Source organism: Antechinus flavipes, chromosome 2 (genome assembly GCF_016432865.1).
Source record: "Antechinus flavipes isolate AdamAnt ecotype Samford, QLD, Australia chromosome 2, AdamAnt_v2, whole genome shotgun sequence".
Lineage (NCBI taxonomy): Eukaryota > Metazoa > Chordata > Mammalia > Dasyuromorphia > Dasyuridae > Antechinus > Antechinus flavipes.
The window spans coordinates 240,337,323-240,363,955 of NC_067399.1; the positions used below are offsets into that span (position 1 = coordinate 240,337,323).

General features: G+C 36.1%; 1 protein-coding gene across 1 annotated transcript in view; it reads right to left on the reverse strand.

Moving 5' to 3' along the window:
- The window catches only part of BCAS1 (brain enriched myelin associated protein 1), a 144,018-nt gene that overhangs the window by 52,684 nt on the left and 64,701 nt on the right, over positions 1-26,633 (reverse strand). Inside the window, exons 5-7 of the mRNA XM_051976615.1 lie at positions 13,380-13,541; positions 10,368-10,412; positions 4,192-4,329 (exon numbers count right to left, since the gene is read on the reverse strand). Coding sequence (XP_051832575.1) covers positions 4,192-4,329; positions 10,368-10,412; positions 13,380-13,541 — 345 coding nt within the window. The remainder of the gene's footprint in view (positions 1-4,191; positions 4,330-10,367; positions 10,413-13,379; positions 13,542-26,633) is intronic.

Below are 26,633 nucleotides of genomic sequence, written 5' to 3' on the forward strand. Positions count from 1 at the left end.
CTACACAGTTTTAATTTCAAATGGGTATTCCATAGAATTAAAGGGGACTGAAGGGGAAATGAATACATTGTTGGTCCAATGTTTTCTTCTTAAAAACAACAAAACACTGAAAAAAGAAAAGATTGGGAGAAAGGATGTTGCCAGGAGTTGCCATTTTTAGGTGTGATAAATGCAGGTAGGAAGAAGGTGGGGTGCTGAAGAACCTGCTTCTATCTGGCTCCTTTGGGGAGTTATTTCTACATCATGTGATAGGAAGGTCTGTCGGGGGAGCCTCTTGCTTGCTTGTTTGCTAGGGGCTGGTGTACATCAGGTACAAGAGCAGGAACAAGGTTCAAGGAAACAACAGGATTCAGTACAATCTGTCCTTCCCACCATGCCATTTAGCAAAAATCATCCTGGGCCTTGCTTTGCTTGCCTGTGCAGTAATACCCTTGGCAGGAGTTAGGCAAATCATTAAGTTCCCTCCTAGGGTCTTGGAGCATTGCTTCTCATGATCTATGTTGTACTTGAAGCACTGGGAAATGAAAAGCTATAATCTTAGTGCCATAGATTTTAGAGTGAGAAGGAATCATAGATCCCAGCCCCATTTTACAGATAAGGATACTGAATGAGGCTCAGAGAGATTATTAGTGTTTATGACATCCGATTCTAACTCCAGTGCCCTACCCACTATCCATCTGCCCTATTCATGCATTTTGGAACTGAGGTAGGCATGTAATCTTACCCCAAACATGTCATGGTAAATACTTTTGATCCACAAAGGAAAAAAGGGGATTATATTAGATGCTGCACTTTTTAAAAAGTGCATATTCAACAGGCCAAAAGAAGTGGTGAATACAGAAAAATTCAGTCAATTTGATGAGTTGATCTCTTAACCAATAATTCAAACCATAAAATATGAATTTTGGTCTGAGTGACCCAATTTAGCTGCTTTCTATCCTCAAATTAGGATGTCTTCATCGTTCAAATTGGATAAAAAATTGCTAAACTAGTGCTTAACATGGTGCCTGGAACATAATAGATGCTTAATAAATGTTTATTGAATTGAAACTTTCATTTAGCCTAGAAGGACAGCTTGAAAATCACTTAGTTTTAGTTCCGAATTACATTTTAATGAACTATTTTAGATGGGGTCAGGTCAGGGATCCCAAAGAGACCAGATAAAATCTCTTCTTTCACTTCCACTTTGCCCTGCTGATTCCACTTTCCATAATCTTTTTTCTTTTCTTTTCTTTTTTTTTTTTTTTTTTGAACTTTTCTTCTCTGGTTCTATATTGGGCATAAGAAGATCCCTTGCTTTGCTCCATCTATTTTTCACCATTCAAAGCAGTTTTGACAGTGTGGCCTAATCACTGATCATTTTCTTCTATGTTTTGGCCATTGATGGAGGATCAAAACTATATTTCACTTCTACTTAGTTATGGCAACTCCCTCATGGCACCCAAATGTATTAAACCTACATACATAATACCATAGTACTGTTATCTTATTTCCACATTTTTGAGATGATGTTAGTAAGGGATTACATATTATACAAAGACCTGAAAAACAATGAATGTATGAAGAAAATATCTCATAAGAAACTATTCATAGCATGTTTAGCTTTCTAAGATGAAAAGGTAGCTTAATTGTATCCTATATAGAGATGGGAGACTATGGTTTTTAGAAAACTTGCCAAGTCAAAAATGCTGAGAGTTTAGCATACATTTTCTGACAAAAATGCATATCCTCAAAAATTATCTTCTATCCATTTTATATATATTTCAGATGTTGTTTTTATCTGTATATGTATAAATAGAGTGGAAGATCCTTGAAGGCAGAAACTTTTTCCATTTCTGTCTTCATCTTTCTAGGACTCAGCACAAGACAAACTTTAACAAATGCTTTTTGGTTGACTGATAGTGTAGCCATAAGAAAATGAGCTAAATCACTATTTCTATTTGTGAAATACAAAACTCTAATTTTAATCTTTTATAATATTGATACTTCCCATATAACTTAAGAAAAATAACAATGCCTTTATTTTAAGCTGACTAAAAATAATGCCTTAGCCTTCGGAGAGCTCAGAAGCATTTATTTCTATGACATTAATAAAATGTTGGCATAAATACTTTTCAGAAAGGGAACAGGAAGAGACTCAGGGAAGCTAACTGTCTATAACCTACTTAAGCACATATAGTCAAGTTGGTGGTACAGCAATAGTTAGCTCTTTGTCTTCCTTATCCCTTATTACTTGAGAACTAGAAAATAGTGTTTTAGATTTGAATCAGGGTTGGTCTTGAGAGTATGAATTTTTTTTCACTGCCATAATTTATAAACTTAAGAAAAAAAGGAAGATTAGAATCATCTCTTTCATGACCTGGTAGAAAGCTTTATGGAAAAGATCCGTTTACTTGATTTTGATGACCCTATTTCTATTTTAATGAGCCATTCCATTAGTGATGATAGAATTCTTACAAGAGGAAAATGAAAAGCTTCCAGTGGCCAGGAGAAAGGGCCTCAGAGGCAGCTGTAAGCTCCAGAAATCCTGCATTAAGTTGCTGTGTGAAAAGAATTCAGAGAATTTGGAAAATGCAGTCCCAGAAGACTATGGATATCACTAAGAAAAGACTTGTCAAAATGTAATTGGTAGATAACGTAGAAGTCCAGAATTTCCTCTCCATCATCCCAAAGTTTTCCTAGAATTCAATCCTTCCTCATTTTACATGTGCATTAGTAGTAGAATATTGTCTACCAAATTATTTGGTATTCTCTCTTCCCTCTAAAATGGCAGTCTTAAAGTAAGAAGTTTCCCCTTATTGAAGCACATGGGTGGGTAGATAAAGGGATTGGAATAAGGTGAAATTTAAGACTGGGAACACTGAAGTGATATGGTTAATATACACATATACAGGTATATATATATATCTATTTACGCACACATATAATATAATATATATGTATATTATATACCTATGCCTATATATGTATATATACATATAAATGAACAAAAGAAAAAATAATTTAATTATTAAAAATCCTCTGGTCGCAAAAACATCCCAAGTGGGTGTTGGTCTGGAATGTTCCCATGTGATAAATGATTTCATATTTTGCCAGCAGTTAGTCATGAGATGCTGTCCAGTGTACAACTACTTTTTTGGGAGGTGGGAGGTGGGAAGCTCTCAACTACAAATTATAGCATTATGTTCCAGATCATCACTATCTTTTTCCACAACTCTATTTCTCTTTAAGGAAATATATTTAAAAATCTCTTAAGTACTCTCTCATTTCTAAAGATAAATAAATTCACAATGTTGATAGCATATATATTTCCATTCCCCCCCAAAAGGTTTTCCAAAGAGCTCCTCCTTTTAGGCATGGCTTCCAGAATAGAGCATTCAGAGAGAGAGGGCTTTCTGTATGTGTTCATTCCATTAAGCTGAGCTTGGGAGATATTTCTGACTCATTTCCAAATATGCTGGAATAATGCAGCTAGAGTAGGTTCTCTTGAACACTTAAAGACATCATTCTAGCAAACCAGGAAGCTGATACCTTTATACTTGCAGTCTCATAGTTTTTTCTATTTTCTAGAGGTCCAATCTCTCCTTAAGCAAGAGGCTATTTTAAGAATTACCCTGTCTTAATCCATTGTTTTTCTTCTTCTTTGTCCATTGCAGGATGATGTAAGTTTTGTTAGTATCAGGGTCAAATCATAACAGTTATATAGGTTTTCTCAGTTAGATAAAAGACATAACTTTTGGGTTAGGAGAATCATTTCAGAACCCTGCCCTACAGGTGGAAGATAACAGGGAGGGCAGGTTTGTAATCAGACAGGTTTTGGGGCTGTCATTTAAATTGGCTTCATAGATTGTAGATTTTTAGAACTGGAAGGAGTTTTAGAGGTAATCTAATGCAGGTCTTTTATTTTATAGATGGAGAAACATAGGTTCAAAGAAATTAAGTGACCCAACATCACACAGATAATAAGAAGTGGCAGAGAAACGATTTGCTTCCAGATCTGCAGTCTCCAAATCCAGTGTTCTTTCCATCACACTATGCTATCTCACACCAACTTCATTTGGTATCTGACAGTCCCAAATACCTACAGAAACCTCTCCCTTTGTCAACGTGATTCTTGGTCAATGAATGACCAGAGTCCGTATCATCCATTGCAAGCCAGGGTTCTGCTTACTATAGCAACAAGATACAGACCTTATGTCTAAAGAATTTTCTAAAGGCGTAGCCTAGCCTGGGGCTCTCTGGATTCTTTTTCTTAGCTCCTTTGGCTTGGACTTCTCCCGTTGTCTTCTGACCAGTTGGTCCATCCTGGACCTTCTCAGCTTTCGATCCCTTGGTGACAGTAGTCATAGTTGAGTAATTTCTGACTTTATTTTACATTATCCACTTTCTCTTCATTTTAAATTATATGTTAAGACAGTTACACACCTGACAATGGATGTTGTTCTCAAATGCCCATCCTAAAAATATCTGAGTGTTTCATGATGGATGGTGATTCCTCTCTAAGAAGATAGTTTACTACATGGAAATTTAGGCACACCCAAATTCTCAGCTGGGTGAGAGGGCCTTTGTAAATGTGAACTTATTCAGGAAAGAAAAACCAAAATGCATTTATTTAGGTAGTACCCACAGTATGAGCCATCCAGATGAAAAAAAGAAAAATAGCTTCAAATGACTTATTTCACACAATAGATACTAAAGATTAACCAAATTCTTAATTTTTATCTCAAGAACATAATAACAAATAAAAAATAGCAAGTTATATCCTATCTCAGTGATTTTTAAACAATGAAACACTCTGGTCTACCCACCTGCCCCCCAAATATGCATTTGCATTGTTTACACAAGGGAAAGGGAAAGATTCTGGGATCACAGGATAATAGGATAATTTCTATTTAGAGGTGGAAGGGATGGATAGGTGTCCCTAGGAATGAGTGGTAATTTCATTTTGTAATGGCAAAAACCAGCTATTCAGGAGGCTAAATGTTAATGAATCTTCTTGCATGAAATGATCTACTCTGGCTAAGTTAAAGGGGATATAGAGCTGAAAGTGCTCAATAATGGTCACCTTCATTTTCAGCTTTGGTGTCAGTCCCATGCCAATTTTTTTTGTGTTTCTGGATTGAGGAATTATTGAGAAACAGTATATGCATAATATTTAATGACAATTATAATAGCTGTCATTTTATCATAAGACTTGCTCAGCTAATAGCTGTTTGTCAGTGTTCCATTACAGTGTCAAGTAAAGACCAAACACTTCCCAGAAGCAGGGCTGCAACTTTCAGTTAAAAAAAAAGTCCTTTAAAAGACTTTGAAACAAGGTCTTAAAAAGGGTTATTATGATGGTTGTGAAACTGTGCTCATAAATGTTCCTCCTGTTAGACCACAAAGCTGCAAATGGTGCCAGAGGGAGCTATGTCCAACTCAGTGGGGAGGAATATTGAGATATTATCATTTCCATAGATAACTCTGATATTTTAATTCTAGGACAGGAGCAGATCCCAGAAGAGGTAGAGAGTAGTGATAGTGCATTGGATCAAAGCCTCTCATACAAAATATGCCAACACAATACAGAGTATGGGGAAATAGAAGTATTTTGTATGATATTGCCCTGAGCTCTTGCTTGCCATATGGCAGTCGTAATAGAGACAATCCACTTAAGTTTTTTTAAATAGACAAATTCAAGAATAAAAACATAGATGTAAGTCAAAAGAACATAATTCTGAATTGCAAGAGATTATGTGAAACTTAAGGGAGGATGATGATCATATAGAAACCATTTATTCCTTGCTTATATCTTCAGACTAAGAAGGTTAGAATGATCAGAAAAACATAGAGGATATTTCTCTGATGGCTCTATTTTTCACTAAGGTTTCCATGAAATTTGAATCATGGAATTTCCCTGGAGAGAATCTGTGATGTCAGTGGGAAAGAAGAAATTTTCTTTAGAAATCTATTATTCCAAATAATCAGTTGTTTTTTGGAGTTTGCTATATTTGCAGAGAGACTCAGTTCCCCATGGAATATGCTGTACTCTCCACACACCCTTCATTAATGTTTGGCAACTTTCCTAGGGGAAAGCTATTTAATTTTACTGAACACCTTCATTCCAAGGGGAGGAATTTTTTTTAATCATTGGAATAACAATGGGCATATTGTGAAATATTAAAAATCTGGCACCTCCAGTCTGCTGCCAGAGGAGTTTCACTCCTTTCAAACCTTCTTAGTGCAGTTTCTGCTGAGTTTGCTAGGCATGTTTGCACAGCCACAAAAAAGAGGAAGGTCGCTACACAATGATTACAATTACTCTATTACCATTTCCATTTTAGTTGCTAATTCTCAACCTCAGAAATTAAAGGATAAGAAGTATCTTGTGGACAAGGGAGCAATCACTTTCCCCATTCATGCCTTTTAAAATGGCTCTTGGTTTGATTATAAACAAGAATTGAATATGAGAATGTAGTGAAATATCCATCAAGGTCACCAGGTGAAGAGCACATGGTCTACAACACATGAACAACTTGGCTAAAATAGCTAAGGAAACCTTTCATTCATTCACTTATTCAAAATCTAAGTATAAAAATATAAAAGAAAATAGACATACACAATACACACATACTGAAACAATAGGAAATGGGAAATATAAAGCTTTCCTCATACAAGTTTAGCTTGAAGGCTTTTGTTTATTTGGGGGTTCTATCTAATCTTTCATCAGCAACACTAAATCTCTTGATCCATAAATCTCTATCATTCAATAACATACACATATCTAAGCTAAATCTCTTTCCCCCTTCTGCTTCTCTCCATGATTTTGGATCAATCATCTTGGCCCCATACCTACCCTGTCTGTCTAATTCTGGAACCCCATTCTATTGTGGTCAAATGATAATTTACCCTAAAATTCTTCCTCTTACATTCCTTTCATTTGGTAATAACTGGAATCTACAGAATCCCTGAAGACAGACAGCATATCTTTTCTCTTCATCTCCTCTAGCACTGGTTGCTCCTTTGCTCTGATTCCTGCTCCTAGCAGGAGGAGGTCACCTGCTTCTTACTCTCCACTGCAATTCTACTGTCCTTAACAATATCTTTTCTTTTGGATGCCACCTGATTTTATCACCCACTCTTGATCCTTGTATTTGCCAATGGGGAGAAGGGATGATGAAGCTCCTCTTTCTAATCATAATCTTTGGACTCCTTTCCCTTGAACCTTTTCTTAACTCTTTTTGTATCCCTTTGTCCATTTTTTTCTTCACGACCTTTTTCTGACTTCATTTCTCTCCCTCCACAGTCTTGATTCTATAGATTGCCTTATCAATGATATATTATTGTTTGTTCTTGAATTCTTTGCTTATTTATTCTTCTGCCTTTTCCTGCTCTCCTGGTCTCCAACCCTGAGTAGAATCCCCTCTTTTCTTCATCTATTCTTCAAACACAGAGATCTGCTAAAGGAAGTCATGAAACTGATTACCAAAATGGTTACAAATTTATGAGATCCAACCTCAACTGGACTCTCATTGTTGCCTAGGATTCCCTTTATTCATTCTTTATTCCTTATCACTTTGTGGCTATCCTGAATCTTTCTTTATCTCCTCAAGCCAGGACAACAGTGAATACAACACCAGCTCTGGGGTCAGGAAGACCTGAGTTCAAATTTAGATTTAGATACTTGACATTAGCTGTATGACCCTGGACAAGTCACTTGATCTTGACTGCCTTGAAACAATAATAATTAACAAAATTTCCTTAAGCCCCCACTTTTCCCTCCCTTCTCTTTGCAGACAACCTTGTCTACTATTTTACTGAGAAGATAAAGATCATCTGTCATGTTTCTTCCTTGTTTCTCCTTCTCCTTTAACTCAAAACTTCTTTATAATTTCACCCACTCTCCCTTCTTTTATTTCTCATTTTTTATCTGGCTGTATTACTTTGGGGCTTCCTTGATTGATTTCTCTAGCATGCTCCAAGAAACTAATTCTTGGGATAACCTCTTCCTCCTCATCATTCTACTAAATCTTGTCAGCCTGGATTTTCCACCTCATCACCAACCTTTGTCTCGCTGATTAGAGAATAGTGCTTTGAAAGCCAAACTTCCATTTAAAGAGAGAGCTCAGCTCAGACATTTCATTTCTTACTTGGTTGTACTACTTTAGAAATTCTTTGATTGACTTTTCTACTCCTACCCAGCCCCCAACTTTTCACCTTCATTTTGTGTGTTGTCTTCCCCTATTGGATTGTAAATTCATTGAGGGCAAGGACTGTCTTTTCCTTATCTGTACCCCCAGCACTTAGCACAATGTCTGTTATATAGTAGATACTTAATAAATGTCTATCGAGTGATTCTTTCCCCCTAATTTTAGAGTATGTGGACTCTACTTGCTAAGGCTTATCCTTTCAATTTCTCCTTTACTACCCAGCTTCTTCCTCTCTGCTTATTAGCTTGCTTGGGATTTCCTTATTAAAAAACAAAACAAAAAAACTTGCTTCCAATGCTGCTACCCTCTTGAAACTATCATTTCTCTCTCTTTATTGCTGAACTTTTAGAAGGACTGGTTTTCATTTGTTCCTTACAATTCCTCACTGATCACTTAATTCCTCACTTCTGTCTGAGTTTAGTCCTTACAACTGGTCTAAAAATGGTTCCTTTCAATATGAGTCATGAAATCTTAATCGGCAAATTTGCCTTTTTTCTTTTGTCACAGCTCACTATCTCCTTTTAAAGATTCTTTTCTGCTTTGGCTTCCATAATTCTGCCTAATCCTGTTTCTCCTACCTCTCAGCCTTAGTCAAAAACAGTCAACAAACATTTAAGCCCTTCCTATATGACCGATCCTGAGTCCTGCTTGATTTTTTCTTAATTCCTTCTCTAGTTCTTTAACTGCTCTTACTCTTTCCCTTCCTTATGCTCTTTTCTTCTTTTTGTCATCTCTCTTGATATCCTCATTCATTCCCAAAGCTTTGCTCATCTCATCTATGCAAATGACTGCAAAAGTGGGCTCATATGCCTATGTGTGTATGTGTGAGTGCACATATGGGTGTGTGTATACACATTCCATATGCATATTCCAATCTTTTCCCAAAGTTCCTTTCCCCATATTTTTATCTAAAAGACATCTCTATCTGGCCATCCTGCCAGTGCTTCAACTTCCAGGAAGAATCATTTCTCAAATCTGCTCTTTTCAGATTCCCTGTTTCTTCTTGATGGATAGATACCATTATTCTCCTAATCAAAACCTCTTCTTCACTCTCTAGAGTCAGAGAACCATAGTTTGGCACTTACCCACTGCTCCAGTTTTACTTCATACCATATCCTTTCATGGACTTAATATTCTAGGAGAATTGGACTATTAACTGATTCTAGGTGCCACGCTACATTCTCTCACCTCCATGCATTTGTATAGATGAATTTTAGAAGGATACTCTGTCAACTTGATACCCCATGAAATCCTTCTCTTTGAAACTTCAGTTTCCATGAAGCTTTTCCTAATTCCCACAGCTGAAAATGACCTCTTTCTCCTTAAATGTGCAAAAAAGACTTTGCCTGGTCCTCTTCTACCTTGTTATATATTTATATATGTGCACATATAGGAATTTTATACATACATACATTAAACATTTTTTCCATTAATTTATTTCTGGCAATTGATGTATGTAACCCAAACCAAGTAACAAAATTAAGCAGGAGAGAATACCAACAAACTCCACCTTGTGAATATAATTTACCATTAAAAAATCTTAGATCAATAAAGACAATTTTAGAACAGGAATTTTTAAAGGTGTTATAGTGAAAAACTTTGCCTTTTATCAAGTAGGCATAAATAAGAATAAGGATCAGTGTTAGTTCATTCTGAAATCAACATTTATCACTGCTAAAATAGTTTGAGAAAACAAGTTTTTTTGAAAGGTATACAGCTTGCACAATGAATAGTCATAGCATAGAGCACTGACATTTTCCTTTAAACACTTAAATGCAGAAAAGAGTTTGTCATCCAGCTGCTCAAATATTTGATTTTACATTAAGGTTACCATTCAGGGACTCAAGTGGGAAAATGACAACTTTGATTTCCATTATATACTCTACTCTGTAATAGCTCAATGAGATAATGCTTCTACAATATCCAACTACATATACATATAACTTAAAATAGGAACCTAGCAAGAAACTTGTGCACTTTATTATACATCTTTCTTTGTTATAAAGTATCTTAGGAGTCTATCTAAGTCTATAACCCTTTTGTTTCATTGTAGAGTACTTGTGGTCAGAGACCACAGTGCCTTGAACATAGTAGATAACCTAACAAATGTTAGTTGAATGAAAGTTATTTGAAACCTAACCACAAGCATACACGTAGATGTATAAAACGACCTACCTTGTCTTCTGAATCAGTTTTCGTTTCAGCTTTGTTAGAGGAAACCTTGGGAAAAGGAAAAAAAAAAAGTTGCTTTTCAGAGTTGCCTGATTTACTATAAAAAGTAAAGAATCAGAGAAGAATCACCAGATATTATAATATTGAGATCTCTGTTCCCTGTCTCTCATGTACCAGGTAATTCAAGATAAGAGTATTATTTGAAACAAATGCACCAAAATTTATACATTCACATTATGATAAGATGAGCTAGGGTTATAAATGAAATAACATACACATCCCCTGTCCCTTTCAAAGTTTTTTGTTATCAAGATGAAGAAGGTCAGGGGAATATGAGGTATGGCATTAGGAAGCTAGTAATTGCTTCCAATGACTCCAAGTATATATCGGCTTCCCTTCCATTTTAAGGCTTCCTCTAGGTAGAATGGAGGAAAGGAAGAGGCACTTTTGAAACATTTACTAGGTATCAAATACTATCCTAAGCACTTTAAAAATATTATGTCATTTGATCCTCACAATCAAATATTTGCCTGTGAGATAGGCAATATCATTAGCCCCATTTTATAGTTGATGAAACTGAGGCAGAGGGAGGTTAAGGGACTTGCCCAGTATCACACAGCTATTAAGTATCCGAGTTCTGATTTGAACTCGGATCTTCTTGATTCATGGCTTACACACACACCCTATAGTGTATATGCACATAAATAAACAAATAAATAAAAATAATACAAATATACTCATACATATGCACATTAAATATAGGTATATATACTTACACTATACACACACATACACACACACACTACACATAGGTAGATAGCCTATGTAGGTACATAGTATATGCAAAAATACATATAGATGTATATCTATGTATTTGTAATCACAAAATATATGTAATATGCTATGTCAATACACACCCCTTCTCATATCTTATATAGATAAAATATAAGAGTCAAAGTTTCTGGACTAATGTTTAAGCTGGCCCATTATGTGATACTAGTAGACCATGTTTTCACAGAAGGGAGATCAAGGAAGCCAGTTCTTTATTGCAGAAAAGCTTTGACATTGGGGAGTTGGGTTACCTCAACAGTTTCCCTTTGTGTCTGTATTTATGTTCTTCTGGGTTAAATATCAGTTTAGAGAAAAGTCTTACACATCAGTCTATATTACAAGCTGTCTAAGGTTTCAGGCATAGAAAAAAAAAAGGATCTGGACATAATGATTTTGCACCCAAGGTCAATGATGGCCGTGTCTTAGACAATATTTTTTGAGTTCTTATTTGCATAAAAATCAAAGATTACAAGATCTTTGATGCAGTCAATATAGGAGGAACAACACTTCTTACAACTTTAGTACCATTATTTTAAACATGTTTAAATTTTTGACTTTTGGAATACTATGGAATGAGCTAAAGTCCATTTTGTAGTATATTTTTAATGACAGAAAATCTTTATCCTTTGAGGGTTGTTCTGATGGGAGGGAAAATAGCCAGAAATCATTGAGTGTCAAATTTAGCAAATGAAGTGGTAGACCAAACTCATCTCACATCATTGATGTGATGAATTCCATAGCTGGAAGGCCCTTTGAGTTCATTTAATTCAACCTCCTCATTTAAGAGATGAAGAAATAAGAGCCCACAAAGAGGAAGTACCTCATCTACCATCAAGTCATGAGTTTGTGGTATCATTTGATTTAGAACCCAAATTTACTGATTCTCAATAAAATGCTCTTTCCATTAAGCCAAGGAACAGAATTTTAAGTAAAAATGAATTGTTACTAAAAAGTACTATGATTAATTTTATTAGGGGTTTCAGAAACTATTTTGAGTGATGGCAACATTTTGGGAGAGTGAAAAGACTGCAATCATTTGCATATTTAAGATCCTCTATACCTGATAAAAACCAAGACTTATCACCTGGCTGCTTGATACACGGAAAGAATCTGGAATCAGAGGTCCTGGGTTCAAACCATTTTTCTTTTACTTTTTTTTTTCCTAAGGAATTAATTGGAGTTAAGTGACTTGCCCACGTTCACACAGGTAGGAAGTAGTAAGTGTCTGAGGCCAAATTTGAACTTAGGGCTTTCTGACTTCAGACTGGTGCTCTATCCACTACACCACCTAGATGCCCCTCTTCTTTTACTTTTTAAATTTATCTGATCTTGGACAAACCACATAGTTTCTCTGGGCTCAGTTTCCTCATTAGAGTACGAGGAGGTTGAACTAGATAGCAGTTAAGTGGTATATGGTTAAAGCACCAAAAGTGTTTGGTATCAGGAAGATGTGAATTCTAATCTAACTTGAATCAGTTTCCTTGTTTATAAGAATGGGGATCATAGTAATACCTACTTCCTAAGTGTGTTGTGAGCATCAAATAAGATAATAATTATAAAGCACTGAGCCTATGCAGAGATCTAAGTGGTCCAGTGAAATAGGGCGCCCATTCAGGAACTAGGAAGACTAGTTTTCCTGAGTTCAAATGTGCCCTCAGATAGTTCCTAGTTATGTGATCTTGGGCAAGTAACTTAACTCTGTTTGCCTCAGTTTCCTCATCTGTAAAATAAGTGGGCAAAGGAAATGGCAAACCATTCCAGCATCTTTGCTAAAAAAAACATCCAAATGGGGTCACAAAGAATAGGACAAGATTGAAATGACTGCGCAACAGATCAACTTCTCACAAATAGTCAGGGAGGGAAAATTGAACTTGGGGATCTCTTGACCAGAGGTCTTTTCACTATTGGTCATAACGCTTTCAAAAACAACACATATTGTGATAGTGGTGGTGGGAGGGACAGTTAGATGCCATAGTGGACAGACCACTGGACCTGGAGTCAGGAGGACCTGAATTCAAATATAACCTCAGATAATTAACACCTAACACTTACTAGCCTTGTGACCATGGGTAAGGCACTTGATTCCAATTGCCTTACAAACAAAATAAAACAAATTAAAACCAAAAAAAATTACTTTTTAAAACATACAAGCTTAAGGAGGAAAAAAGAAAGACACTTACTTACCAGTGTTTTAAAGAAACTCATGACGGAATTAGTGTTCTCTGTTATATTTACAGTCTGAAGATTTTCTTGCACAATTTCAGGTTTCTCTGTATCTTCAGAGACTGAGGAATTGACACCTACTGGGTTTTCCTGTCCACTCTTTTCCTTGCTGTCAACTATGTCCTAAAAGCAAGCAGAGTTTTCACATTTGGGCTTGTTGAATGTGTACTGGAATGGCAAAGTTCTATTTGTCATTTGCATCCCTTGACCCTCACAGAGCCGAATTCCAGCCATACTTATTCTGCCTACATCTATAGAACAATAAATGTCTTTACAGGATTCACTCTCCCTTCCCCCATCCTCAATTTAATATATTCAGCATTTGCTGTTGGTTGGAAGCTCATTGTTTTGAGCCACCAGAATACAACAAACACAACAGTTCAAGTTGCTTTCAAAACAAATCTTTTTTGTTAATTCTGTAAAGCGGTTGTGAAGTCTGGCAGGAATAAAGTGGCAACGGTTTTAATCTTTGTAGCCTCCATGCCTAAATTTTTTGTGCCTATTCATAGAGATACCTCTGATTGGCCTGCTGTAATTTCCATCCTAAGTTTTAATATTTAAAAAGGATAGAATTATATTTTTAAAGGTCTCTGTGTTATAGAATTCTCAGGCTTTATCATCATTGTAACGAAGGATGGATGTGATGATGAAAAATTTCTCTGACAGCTCATCTAGAAGGATCCAGATCACATGCTTCCTTGTGTGCCAGCCCTTAGCAGAGTGCATAGTATGTTCTGGTGCCTAATAAAGGTTTGTTGAAGGAATGAATGTAGGAGAAGAATAGTTATTTATCTACCTTTCTTTGAAGTATCATCTTTCATTATAGCCTTGGAGCCACAGTAAACATGACAGAAGGAGATATAATGGGCACATAGTCTGTGTTCAAGAAATGTATTGATCAATTGGTTGGCTGGTGATTGGTGGGTTCCCAGAACCTGTGATTGCCCATGATTTTGGTGAACTGTGGCCAGAATATGAACAAAAGGTCTAGGTTTGTCTTCTAGGAGAGGTTTGAAAGTTGAAATCCTTTCTTGAGTGTGTTTCTAGGCAGTGCAATGCATTTCATGTGGCTTATCACAAAGTAAATATCTACAGACCATTTTAATGCCATTTTCTGGCATGAAAAATGTGTAGAGGAATCATAGGATTAAACGACTTGTCCAAGATCACACTGCTAATAAGTAAATAAGGCTGGATTTGAACTCACAAAAAAAGTCTTCCTGTCTCCAGTGCACCACTAGCTGTCCTGGGTGTTATTATTATCATCACTCCCATTTTTATAAATAAGGAAAATAAGACTCAGAAAGGTTATATAAGCACTGAGACAGAATTCAAGCCTAGGTCATTTTTTTTTCAAGGCAATTGGGGTTAAGTGACTTGTCCAGGGTTGCTAGGAAGTGTTAAGTATTAGATGTCTGAAGTATGATTTGAATGTACTAAGGTCCTTCTGACTTAAATGTCAATGCTCTATTCACTGACTTATTTAGCTGCTTGCCTCTTCACTCTCTCCAGGCCATTTTTTAAAATAATTGTTTTTTTATTTTCAAAATATAGGCAAAGATAATTTTCAACTATTCACACTTACAAAACATTGTATTCCAATTTTTTTCTCCTTCCCTTCCTCGCACCTCCTTAGACAGTAAGTAATCCAATATATGTTAAACAGGTGCAATTCTTCTATACATATTTCAACAATTATCATGCTGCACAAGAAAAGTCAGATCAAAAAGGAAAAGAAAATGAGAAAGAAAATAAAAAGCAAGCAAACAATTGTAATGACCGCGTATTTAAAATCAGCCCGAGTCAGGAATTCAGGTTAAGGGAAAAATCTTCAATATTTATTGAAGTGAAGAGGTGAATAAGGATTGCGATAGCAAATATAGGCAAGAAAGATTGCGATAGCAAATATAGGCAGTTGCGACAGGAAGCCAGCTAACAGAGAGAGAAACGAGCTGAGCCAACCGTGGCAATGGCAATCCCAAAAGTCTCTCCTCCCCTTCCTTTTCCACTCCCCCGCCTCCACCCACCAAAATCATCATTTCCTATACAACACATCAGGACTTGCACAAAGAGTGGGTGGGGGCCATTCTTTCTCCAAGCTTATATATTAATAGAGTATGGTCCAATTAATATTTAGCCTCATGTGCTTGGGACCTCAGTGCATCAACTCAAGCCTCAGCCCATTACAAACAACAAAAAAGCTGAAAATACTATGTTGTGATCCACATTCAGTCCCTACAGCCCTCTTTCTGGATGCATTTGGCTCTCTCCATTACAAATCTACTCAGATCATTCTTAATAACCCCAAATTCAACTTGCTAATCATTAAGTGATACTAGTTGTCAATGAAAGAAGATCCAGTTCCTTTTATGATGGAAATAATTCTGGGTTTGGAGTCAGAAGATCTAAATTAATATTCTGGCTCTGTTTGTACTTTTATGAAGTCTTTTTCAGCTACATTCAATTTACTTTTAGCTTTTTTATTGAGAATGAAGATCTGTGTCCAAAGTATGAGGCTCTGGGACTTTGCAACAATTTTGGATTTCTTCATTGGAAGGTGCCTTGTTTTCTAAGAAGTAATATGGTCAGCAGCTCAAGGAATAACTTATTCCAGATTGGTAGCTGTCCCTATAAGAAAATTTCTGATCGCAAATGAGGTATAAAAATTGTATACTAGAACGTTTATTCATTTCACTTAAAAATTCTACTCCTAAGAGACTGTTATGCAAAACAATTATAATTAAAATGGTAATCTCTTGGGGTACTTCAATTATGTGAACTGGAAGGTGAGAGTTAATACAATAATTTTACTGTCTCTTCAATGCTTTTGAGAAACAAAGGTAATTTTTGCTATGGTTTTCCATCAATAGTTGATATGATGTCACTGCAAAGGTAAACCTTGTTATGTATTTAGAATTTCCTAGCAGGAAGTTCTCTGACACTAAAATATCTATTATCCAACAGGAATGGTTACAAGGCAACATCTTTTCCCCAGTATTCATTTAGAGAATAGATATACATAAATTCTAGAATAGACAATAAGATGGTGCAATGGATAAAGCACTGGATTGGGAATCAGGAAGTTGAAGTTCAGCTTCAGACACTTATTGGTTGTATGACCTTGGGCAAGTCACTTAACCTGTTTGCCTCAGTTTCCTCATTTGTAAAGTGAGCTGGAAAGGAAATGGCAAATCACTCTAGTGTCAAGGATACACCAAATGGAATTATGAAGAGTCAGACTTGAGTAAAAAGACCAAATAACAACAAATTCTAGAATCATAGGCTCTTGGAGCTGGTAGAGACTTGACTTTCTGTCCTCCTTTCCCCACTATCTCTTCTCCCCTCAATAAACTTCAGTGGTTCTCAGTTGGTTCTAGCATCAAATAACAAATCTTCTAACTAAAGCTCTTATTACCTTGTCCCGTCTTTTTCTTTTCTCTTATTCTTGGTTTCCTTCATGTAGGATCTATCATCACTAGCCTTGCTGTGCCTCAAATACAACAATGCACCATCTCATCCTGTCATACTCTGTAGCTTTGAACTGGAATACTGTCACTCCTCATCTAAACCTTCAGCCTTATTTCAAGACTCAGATCAGATCCAGTTTCTGCAATAGTTCTTTCTTTCTTCTTCTCCCTTCCCCCAACCCCAGGGCCTTCCCTCTGAGATTATTATTCTGCTGTATAGATCATGTTTGGGTCTAGTTTTTTGAGGCAATTGGGGTTAAGTGTCTGAGGCCAGTTTGAACTCATGAAGATGACTTTTCTTGACTGTAGGGCTGGAGCTCTCTCCACTGCACCACCGTACATGTTGTCTCCCCAAACTGAACTTGAGGCAACTGAGGACAGAGACTGTATTTGTGTCTTGCTTTGTTTCCTCAAATCTTCACATAGTACTTGGTATTGTTGTTTGTCCTTTGTGTTTGAGAGGACATGACATCAGGGAGGTGACGCCATGACATGCAAGTGAGTTGGATTTAAATGAGGGAGGGCTGGGCAAGGTCCCCTGTTTCACTTTCTCCTCTAAAACTATCTGAATCCAGTGGCCAGATGGAGATCAGGACAACTGAAGATGGTCCTGGATGCTGTGGGAGACCTCGCCCTTTTTAAACTAAGATCTTCCACAGGTCTCAATTTGACTGAAGCTGCATTACTTGTTGACTGACTTGCTGTAAAGGACTAGGGAGACTGATCATAAATTCAATCTCATACCCACTGATCCAATTCAATTAGAATAACATCTAGGTGTTTATAATGTGGTCCGCTCAGGGCTGGATACTGGGGATTAAATTATAGACAGAAAATTAGGCCCTTCCCTCCAGAAGCTTATACAGATAAGTAAATGCAAAATAAACACGAAGTACTATGGTTGGGGATAAAGAAGCTAATGACTGAGTTAACTTTAGTGTTTGCAGGATCTGTGTTTCAGGTAGTAGTATACTTCTATGGAAGTATGGAAATTACAACCATTTCAGGTACTTTAATGCATTGGCCAGAAAAAATTAATCATTTGGCAACAACTTTCAATCTGGCTTCAGATACTTAATAGTTGTGTGACCCCCGAGTAACTTAATCTGTCTGTTTCAGTGTCCTCACATGTAAAATGGGGATAATAATGGATTTAAATTCTAGATTAATAATAATAATAACAGATTGATTAATTAAGTAATAGATTAGCTCAGGGGTAGAGTAAGGACAAAAAAAGATGATGTTTATAAAGTGTTTTGCAAACTTTAAACCACTATAGAAATGCTGGGTATTATTAGCTATTATTGTTCTGATTCTGGGCCCTACAGTACTTAGTTAGGCTGTTCTTGGGCAGCTAGGTGGCAAAATTTGACTAGAGCCTAGAGTCCGACTTCATCTTCTTGAGTTCAAATCTGATCTTAGATACTTAATAGCTATGTGACTTGGGGAATTAAGTTAACTTTCTTTGCCTCAGTTTGTTCATCTGTAAAATGAGCTGAAGAAGGAAGTGGAAAACCACTCCAATATCTTTACCAAGAAAAGCCCAAAGAGGGTCACAAAGAGTTAGACACAACTGAACTTCATGATACAGGGCCCTTCTGTACTTAGCAAGGCTGATCCTTGGATAGATCAAATTTCATCTTGTCCCTGAAGCCTTCTTTGACTACACTCAATATTAATAATAAGAACAGGGGCAGAAAGATGTCACAGTGAATCTATCTATCTGGTGCTCTAGCACTGGCTCTGAAGTCAGGAGGATGCAAGTTCAAATCAGGTCTCAGATACTTAACACCTGTTAGCTGTGTGACCTTAGGCAACTCATTTAACCCCAATTGCCTCATCAAAAAAAAAGAAAGAAAGAAAAGAACAATAACTTGCATTTATACAGCACTTATATTCTGGGCACTGTGGTAAGTGTTTTACAATCATAATCTCATTTGATCCTTATAATAATCCTGGGAGGTAGATACTATTATTATTCTTATTTTATCAAGGCAAATAAAGGTTACATGACTTGATTAAGATCATGCTTCTGGGAAATGTTTGAAGTCAGATTTGAACAGAGGTTTTCCTGATTCCAGACCCAGTATTTAGGGAAAAAATACATCCACTGTAGCCTTCTAATTGCCCCCACAATTCCACTCTTCTTAATTCCTAAGAGAGAAATGGAGACTTGATACCTGGTGAGCTACTGAAGTCTTACATGCCTAGAAATTAATATTGACTTGAACATAAGAGGAGCAGAGTAAATTATACAGGCATATTTTGGTCAAAGATTATAAAAAGGGATTGACATGGGAATAAATTAATTATATTTAATGATTAAGATATCAGAGGGTTTATTTTTCAAATTAAAAATGAAAGAAAACTATACTTTCCACCCTCTTTTGACCAGATGAATGATTTCATCAGTATAATCTTGGTAAGGAAACTCCCTCCACTGGTGCATATCTGTAACTGCTGTGCAATTTATAATTTTCAAGAATTGCTTGGGGCCATTGAAAGGTTAAATGACGTGGCACTGGGCCAGTTTATATCAGAAGTCACACTTGAATCCAAGTTTTCCTAACTCAGAGGCCAGTTTTCTATCCAGTTCTCCATGTTGCCTCTCACACTTAAAAAAAAATAAATGTTATATATATATTTTTAGGTATGCATAATCTTTAATGCCATTGTGATTAATTGTTCCAATAATGAATTCTATTTTAAAATAAAATCCAAATGTTTCAAATGGAAAAAATTATGCTAATTGCTTTTTAATTAATTACGATTATGAAACCTGGCTCTTTGGATCATGAGGTCATAACCATAGCATCATCGGGTGGTAGTGTATCCTAATTGCACGCCAAGGGCCTAAGATTAAATAAACATCCTTTTGAATGTTCAGCATATGAACCTAAACCAACAAAGTAAAGGCTTTTACACCCCTGACACAGATAGCTTTGGTAGTGGGAGTACATCCTTGCTTTTCATCCTAAGAAGAGCACGTTCCTCTTTTCATTCCATTTCTTCCTCACTTCTCATTGAGCTTATTTTCTTCTCACCCATTTTATTTTTTGCTAGCCCGAGGATCGCACATGGTTTAAGTCATAGAGTCAGGGGACCTGTTGTATCTATGAAAAGAAATCTGTTTGTTTCCTTGGGCTTTTTGCTCAGTGACAGCTTTATAGCCTTCCATCTGGAAGCTGGGGGAAAGCATTCTCTAGCCTGGGAGGATTAACAATGCAAGCTTTGTAAATCCAGAGATGAATGAAGTGGGAAATTGTAATGAGTTCTCTGACATATTAAGGTAAAATATGAAGGATGACTTCAGAAGTAGGTGCATTTGTGAAACAAGCAAAAATGCCCAGATGCTATTAACACTGCCAATCATGATCCACCAAGTCAGAAAGAAAACACTTTCTCATTCTCCTAGGACTTGAATTGTCCAAATCTTTACTAAATTCCTCACATTCTTCTTTCTACATGGGGCCCTAAAGCATGTGTGTTACCAGTATGCAGCCAGCTGACCTTACTTATGCTTTGTGAGGTTGAAAAGTAAATATGAAGATATTCTGTTCTCTCATGCATATTTTCATTATGTATATTCATTAGTGCATACATTAATGCATGAATTTCAAAAATTTGTATTCATTACATGTTTAGAATGTATTTCCATCTTGAAATATTTACTTTTCTTTTGAGAATCTAGAACTGAAAAAAACCTCATTGATTAACATTATTTTAAAACTTCAATATTATATTAAAAACATAGCCTTCTCATTTTGTAAGGACTTGGAATTTCAGGCCAGTTAATCAGTCAAGAAGCATGGATTAATTGATTACTCTGTGCCTGACACCATGCTAGATACCGAGGAGACAAAAATAAAACAGCCTCTGCCTTTAAAGAAATTCTATCCTATGAAATAAAACTTAAAGGAAGTTATATTGTATATATAATAAGTAGCACAGTGGCTAGCATGCTGGGTCTAGAAGTGAGAAGAGCTGAGTTCAAAGCCAGTCTCAAGTACTAATTAGCTGTATAACCTTAAAGCATCATTTAACCCCTATTTACCTCTATTTACCTATTCCCTCAGTGTTCTCATCTGTAAAATGGGAATAACAATAGCATCGATGTCCCAGGGTTGTTGTGAAGATCAAATGAGATAATAAACGTAGCATCATCGGGTGGTAGTGTATCCTAATTGCACGCCAAGGGCCTAAGATTAAATAAACATCCTTTTGAATGTTCAGCATATGAACCTAAACCAACAAAGTAAAGGCTTTTACACCCCTGACACAGATAGCTTTGGTAGTGGGAGTACATCCTTGCTTTTCATCCTAAGAAGAGCACGTTCCTCTTTTCATTCCATTTCTTCCTCACTTCTCATTGAGCTTATTTTCTTCTCACCCATTTTATTTTTTGCTAGCCCGAGGATCGCACATGGTTTAAGTCATAGAGTCAGGGGACCTGTTGTATCTATGAAAAGAAATCTGTTTGTTTCCTTGGGCTTTTTGCTCAGTGACAGCTTTATAGCCTTCCATCTGGAAGCTGGGGGAAAGCATTCTCTAGCCTGGGAGGATTAACAATGCAAGCTTTGTAAATCCAGAGATGAATGAAGTGGGAAATTGTAATGAGTTCTCTGACATATTAAGGTAAAATATGAAGGATGACTTCAGAAGTAGGTGCATTTGTGAAACAAGCAAAAATGCCCAGATGCTATTAACACTGCCAATCATGATCCACCAAGTCAGAAAGAAAACACTTTCTCATTCTCCTAGGACTTGAATTGTCCAAATCTTTACTAAATTCCTCACATTCTTCTTTCTACATGGGGCCCTAAAGCATGTGTGTTACCAGTATGCAGCCAGCTGACCTTACTTATGCTTTGTGAGGTTGAAAAGTAAATATGAAGATATTCTGTTCTCTCATGCATATTTTCATTATGTATATTCATTAGTGCATACATTAATGCATGAATTTCAAAAATTTGTATTCATTACATGTTTAGAATGTATTTCCATCTTGAAATATTTACTTTTCTTTTGAGAATCTAGAACTGAAAAAAACCTCATTGATTAACATTATTTTAAAACTTCAATATTATATTAAAAACATAGCCTTCTCATTTTGTAAGGACTTGGAATTTCAGGCCAGTTAATCAGTCAAGAAGCATGGATTAATTGATTACTCTGTGCCTGACACCATGCTAGATACCGAGGAGACAAAAATAAAACAGCCTCTGCCTTTAAAGAAATTCTATCCTATGAAATAAAACTTAAAGGAAGTTATATTGTATATATAATAAGTAGCACAGTGGCTAGCATGCTGGGTCTAGAAGTGAGAAGAGCTGAGTTCAAAGCCAGTCTCAAGTACTAATTAGCTGTATAACCTTAAAGCATCATTTAACCCCTATTTACCTCTATTTACCTATTCCCTCAGTGTTCTCATCTGTAAAATGGGAATAACAATAGCATCGATGTCCCAGGGTTGTTGTGAAGATCAAATGAGATAATAAACGTGAAGCACTTAGCACAGTGTATTGCACAGAGTTAGGCCTAAGTAACTGTTAGATTAATAATTATAATTACTGTTATTTGAAACACACATACATTTGAGTAAATATAAATAAAGAGCTAGTAAATCCAAAATAACTGGAGAAGAGGGAGTATGAGCAGCTACAAATTCTCTCTCTCTCTCTCTCTCTCTCTCTCTCTCTCTCTCTCTCTCTCTCTCTCTCTCTCTCTCTCTATATATATATATATATATATATATATAATTTTAAGAAGACCTCATGTAAAACTTGAGACTTAAACTGACTTCTGAAGAGAAATTTTGCAAAAAAAGTGAAGTTGAAAAGGAATTAAATTCCATGTTTGGGAAATTAAGGCATGAGAGAGAAGATGGAATGAATCATATGCTTGGAAAGGTAAAAATTCAGAAATATTTTGAATGCTAAACAGAATTTATATATATATATATATTAGAGGCAATCAGGAACTATTAATGACTGTGGACAGATCTTGTTCTTAAGTTGTTTTTCAGTCATGTCTGACTCTGTGACCCTATTTGGGGTTTTCTTGGTAGAGATATTGGAGTGATTTATTATTTTCTTACTTAGCTCATTTTATAGATGAGGAAACTGAGACAAACAAGATAAAATGACTTACCCAGGGTCACACAGCTAGTAAGAATCTGAGGCCAGATTTGAATTTTAAAAGATGAGTCTTCCTGACCCCAGATTCAGCACTCTTATCAGTTGTATCATTCTACTGGTTCCCAAGCAGAGCTGGGCAAATAGTAAATTATTAATACATGTTACTTCTTTCCTCTTTCATTACTTTTCCCTCTTCTCCTTTTTTTCCTTTGTCTTTCCCTTTTTATTTTTTTCCCTTTTTTTCCTTCCTCCTCTCCTTCCCTGCCTCTCCTCTTTCTTTCCTATGAAATAGTCCATGCCAGAAATGATAAGATCCTGAGTGAGCACATTGAGGTACAAGTGTTTTTGATATGTTGAGTTTGAGATGCCCATTCAGGGCATCCAGTGGGAAATATCTAGTAGGGGGATTAGGGACCAGAACTCAGGAAATGATTGAGGGTTGGATAAATAGAACTGGAAATCAACACATTTCACCAAAAAAGTTTTTTTTTTTTGGTAGGAGACTAGATATATGAAAGAATTAGATAATGAAAGAGGGCAGTATTATGATAAACCACAAAATTGGGAGGATGTATGATGACAGTGGAAAGGGAGCTGGAACTGGAATAAGAACTTGAATTTGAGTCCTAGTGTTTACACTACAATCACAAGAATGTTACTTCATTCAGAAGAATGTAAACTCCTTGGACAGTAGTCTCTCTGTCTCTTTTTCTCTTCCTCTTCCTCCTTCTCATCCTCCTCTAGAGTACAGCTCACTCTAAAGCTAAAGCAAATAAACATTCATTTAATACCTACTATGTGCCAGACATGTTAAGTTCTGGGAATACAAAGAAAGGCAAAAGGTAATACTTGTTTTCAATGAATTCACAATCTCATGGCTGTGATGTGAGAATAGTTGACTTTTAGTCACAAGATTAATGTTCTTTTCGTTTAAGAGCTTTTCGTTTAAGAATCCAGGTGTTCATTCTACCAGTTTTGAGTTTTTATGTGTGAAGGAGATAACCAAGAGTATTAGTTCAGAGATGACAATTTGCTATACTGAAAGGATGCCCCAATGAAATATGATTACATGTAATAAGAACCATATGGCTTTCCCTTTGTTTCCCCATAATTTACAGTTGTTATGATGGCTGCATTGCAATCTGGAGTCCAGCCTTCTTTAAGCTATATCTGCACTGTTAGAGAGAAAGGGAAAACTGAGAGGATTCCTTATTCCCTCACAAAAATGATCTGAAATGCATGAATGAGGACAATGGACTAGATCTCAAAGGCCACTTCCATCTCTGAATCCTTTGATCTGATGTAAGTGACAGCTTTGTTCAGATTCTCTGACTGATAACAGTGTCCTATTTCATGGGATTTCAAGCAGGAAGAGACCTAGAGGTAATCATATCTAATTCAATCTCCTCATTTTACAGATGGGAAAACTGAAGTCAAGAAAGGGGAAGCAAAAAGACCATATAGCAAGTAGGAAAGACAGTATATGCCCACAGATCTTCTGCCTTCAAATCTAATATTCTCTACTGTAGCACAGTTCCAATAATAGTAATGGAAGGTAAGAGGTCCTGTTCTCCATGTCAATTAATGTGATCACAAATTTTAAATGTAAGGGTAATCTGAGAAAATTTGAATGTGTAAAAAAGATTATGTTTACCAATGGCTATATGAGGTGTGAACCTCTTTCATTGGATCAAGAAGGAACTCTCTTCAGGTAGGCTAGACATGCCTCTGAAAGCTTGAAGAGAGTTAAAGGAATCTACAGTTGACTAGTTTAAGGATAACAACATTGACATAATATAGGAATATAACCTTAGAGTTGTAAAGTCTGTAAATTGTAAAGTACTACACTGGATTTACCAGGCAAGTAAGTAATATTCTCAATATACTGATGTGGAAACTGAAGTTCACAAAAATTAAACAGTTTGCCCAAAACACATTGAAAGCATCAGGATTCAAAGGTGAGTTTGTGTTTCCTGAATGTGGTATCTTTCCTCTAACAAAAGCATGACTATACAAAAATACAATCTCCCTACCACTTTACATCTGTTAGTTTGAAATGCAGGTCTAGAGAATGAAAGGAAAATTTCATCTCTTATCCCACGTACATATTGCAATAGGATAGGACTACCACATTGCAGAGTCTCTAGACAATTACTCAATAGTTATTTTGTTTTTTTTCCCCACCATGGAAACAGGGTGATCAGCATATGGATAAGCTTAGATCCACAAAACAAAGGAGGGGGTGGGTCAATGCTGGAAATGAAGACATTTATTTTCTAGTTTTTCCACAAATGAAAAGTAAATTTATAAACAGAGAAAAAAATACAAACTAAACAACTGTTCAAAAAAAAAAAAAAAACCTCCCACAAACCTGTTTATTGGTCGTGTAAGTTTTTGAAGGACAGGAATGAAGATTTTGTTTTGTCTGCTCTGCTGTAATCTTGGGGTTTTAGAAAATCTAAGCTAACAGTCTTAAGTGATTACTTATCCCATTATAACTTGGTTTTGCTCAATTCATGTCAACTTATAAATGAGCATTGTCTACTTACAGGTCATGCCAGATATTCAGATAATCTATGAATGATCTCAGCAATGTGGATTCTTCCTCTGCTTATGTACACTGCAGGACTGCTTCCCCTTTCCCTCATGTCTTTTCATCTTATGGGAATTTTATCCATGTCTTTCCATAAATCCTCCATAGAAAATCTACTCAATAACAGCATAAGTATATAGATCATAGGGCACAGACAAGTTGAAAAGGACTCTAGAGGCCATTTTACTGATGAAAAAACAGGAGTCCAGAGACATCATAGGATCAGAGAGCCAGAGATGGGAGGACTTACAGATCATTGTATCTTCTCTTTTCTGTTTTTCAGATGAGGAAACTGAGTCTTAGGGTAGTTAAGCAAGTGACTTGTCCAAATTCATCCAGGTAAATAGTGGCAAAGAAGATTCAACCCCAGATCTTATAATTTCAAAACCTTTTTCACTGTGCCTTTTATTATTTTAATAATAAACTCAGGCTTTCTATCTATGATCCACTCCACATCTGTCCTGCATTTTCCATACATACATGTTCTTTATAAAATGTCTTTTATGTTCAACTCATTTCTGGTAATATTTAGCAACCCTTCCTACACCCACCATGTGCCCTTTCCAATACCCTGGGGTTCACCTGAATTTTTATTCTTCTGAAAATTTTTGCCATAATGACTCACTCATGAAATAGACAAAATGGAAATCAGCTGCTTTCTGTTGCCTATTATTCAGACATAGAATCTTTCAGTCAGATATTTAAAGTCTTCTATATTAAATGTAACTCTTACCTCCTTGTCTAGTCATTTAATATTATTTTCCTTTGTATAATCTCTATTCTAGTCATACTAGTCAGTATGACTAGCTCTTCTTGGCATAGAATACTCCAAGATTAGAATCTACTCCCTGCCCACCTCTGCCCCTATAAAATCCATATTTTTTACAAAGCTAATCTAAGTTGCTGCCTCTTATAGGAGACCTTTTCTGTTTTTTTTTTCCCTCTTGAAATTACTTTGTGTATATTTGTACATAATTTGTTTTTATTTTCCACGTACACATTTCATACACTTAGGAGA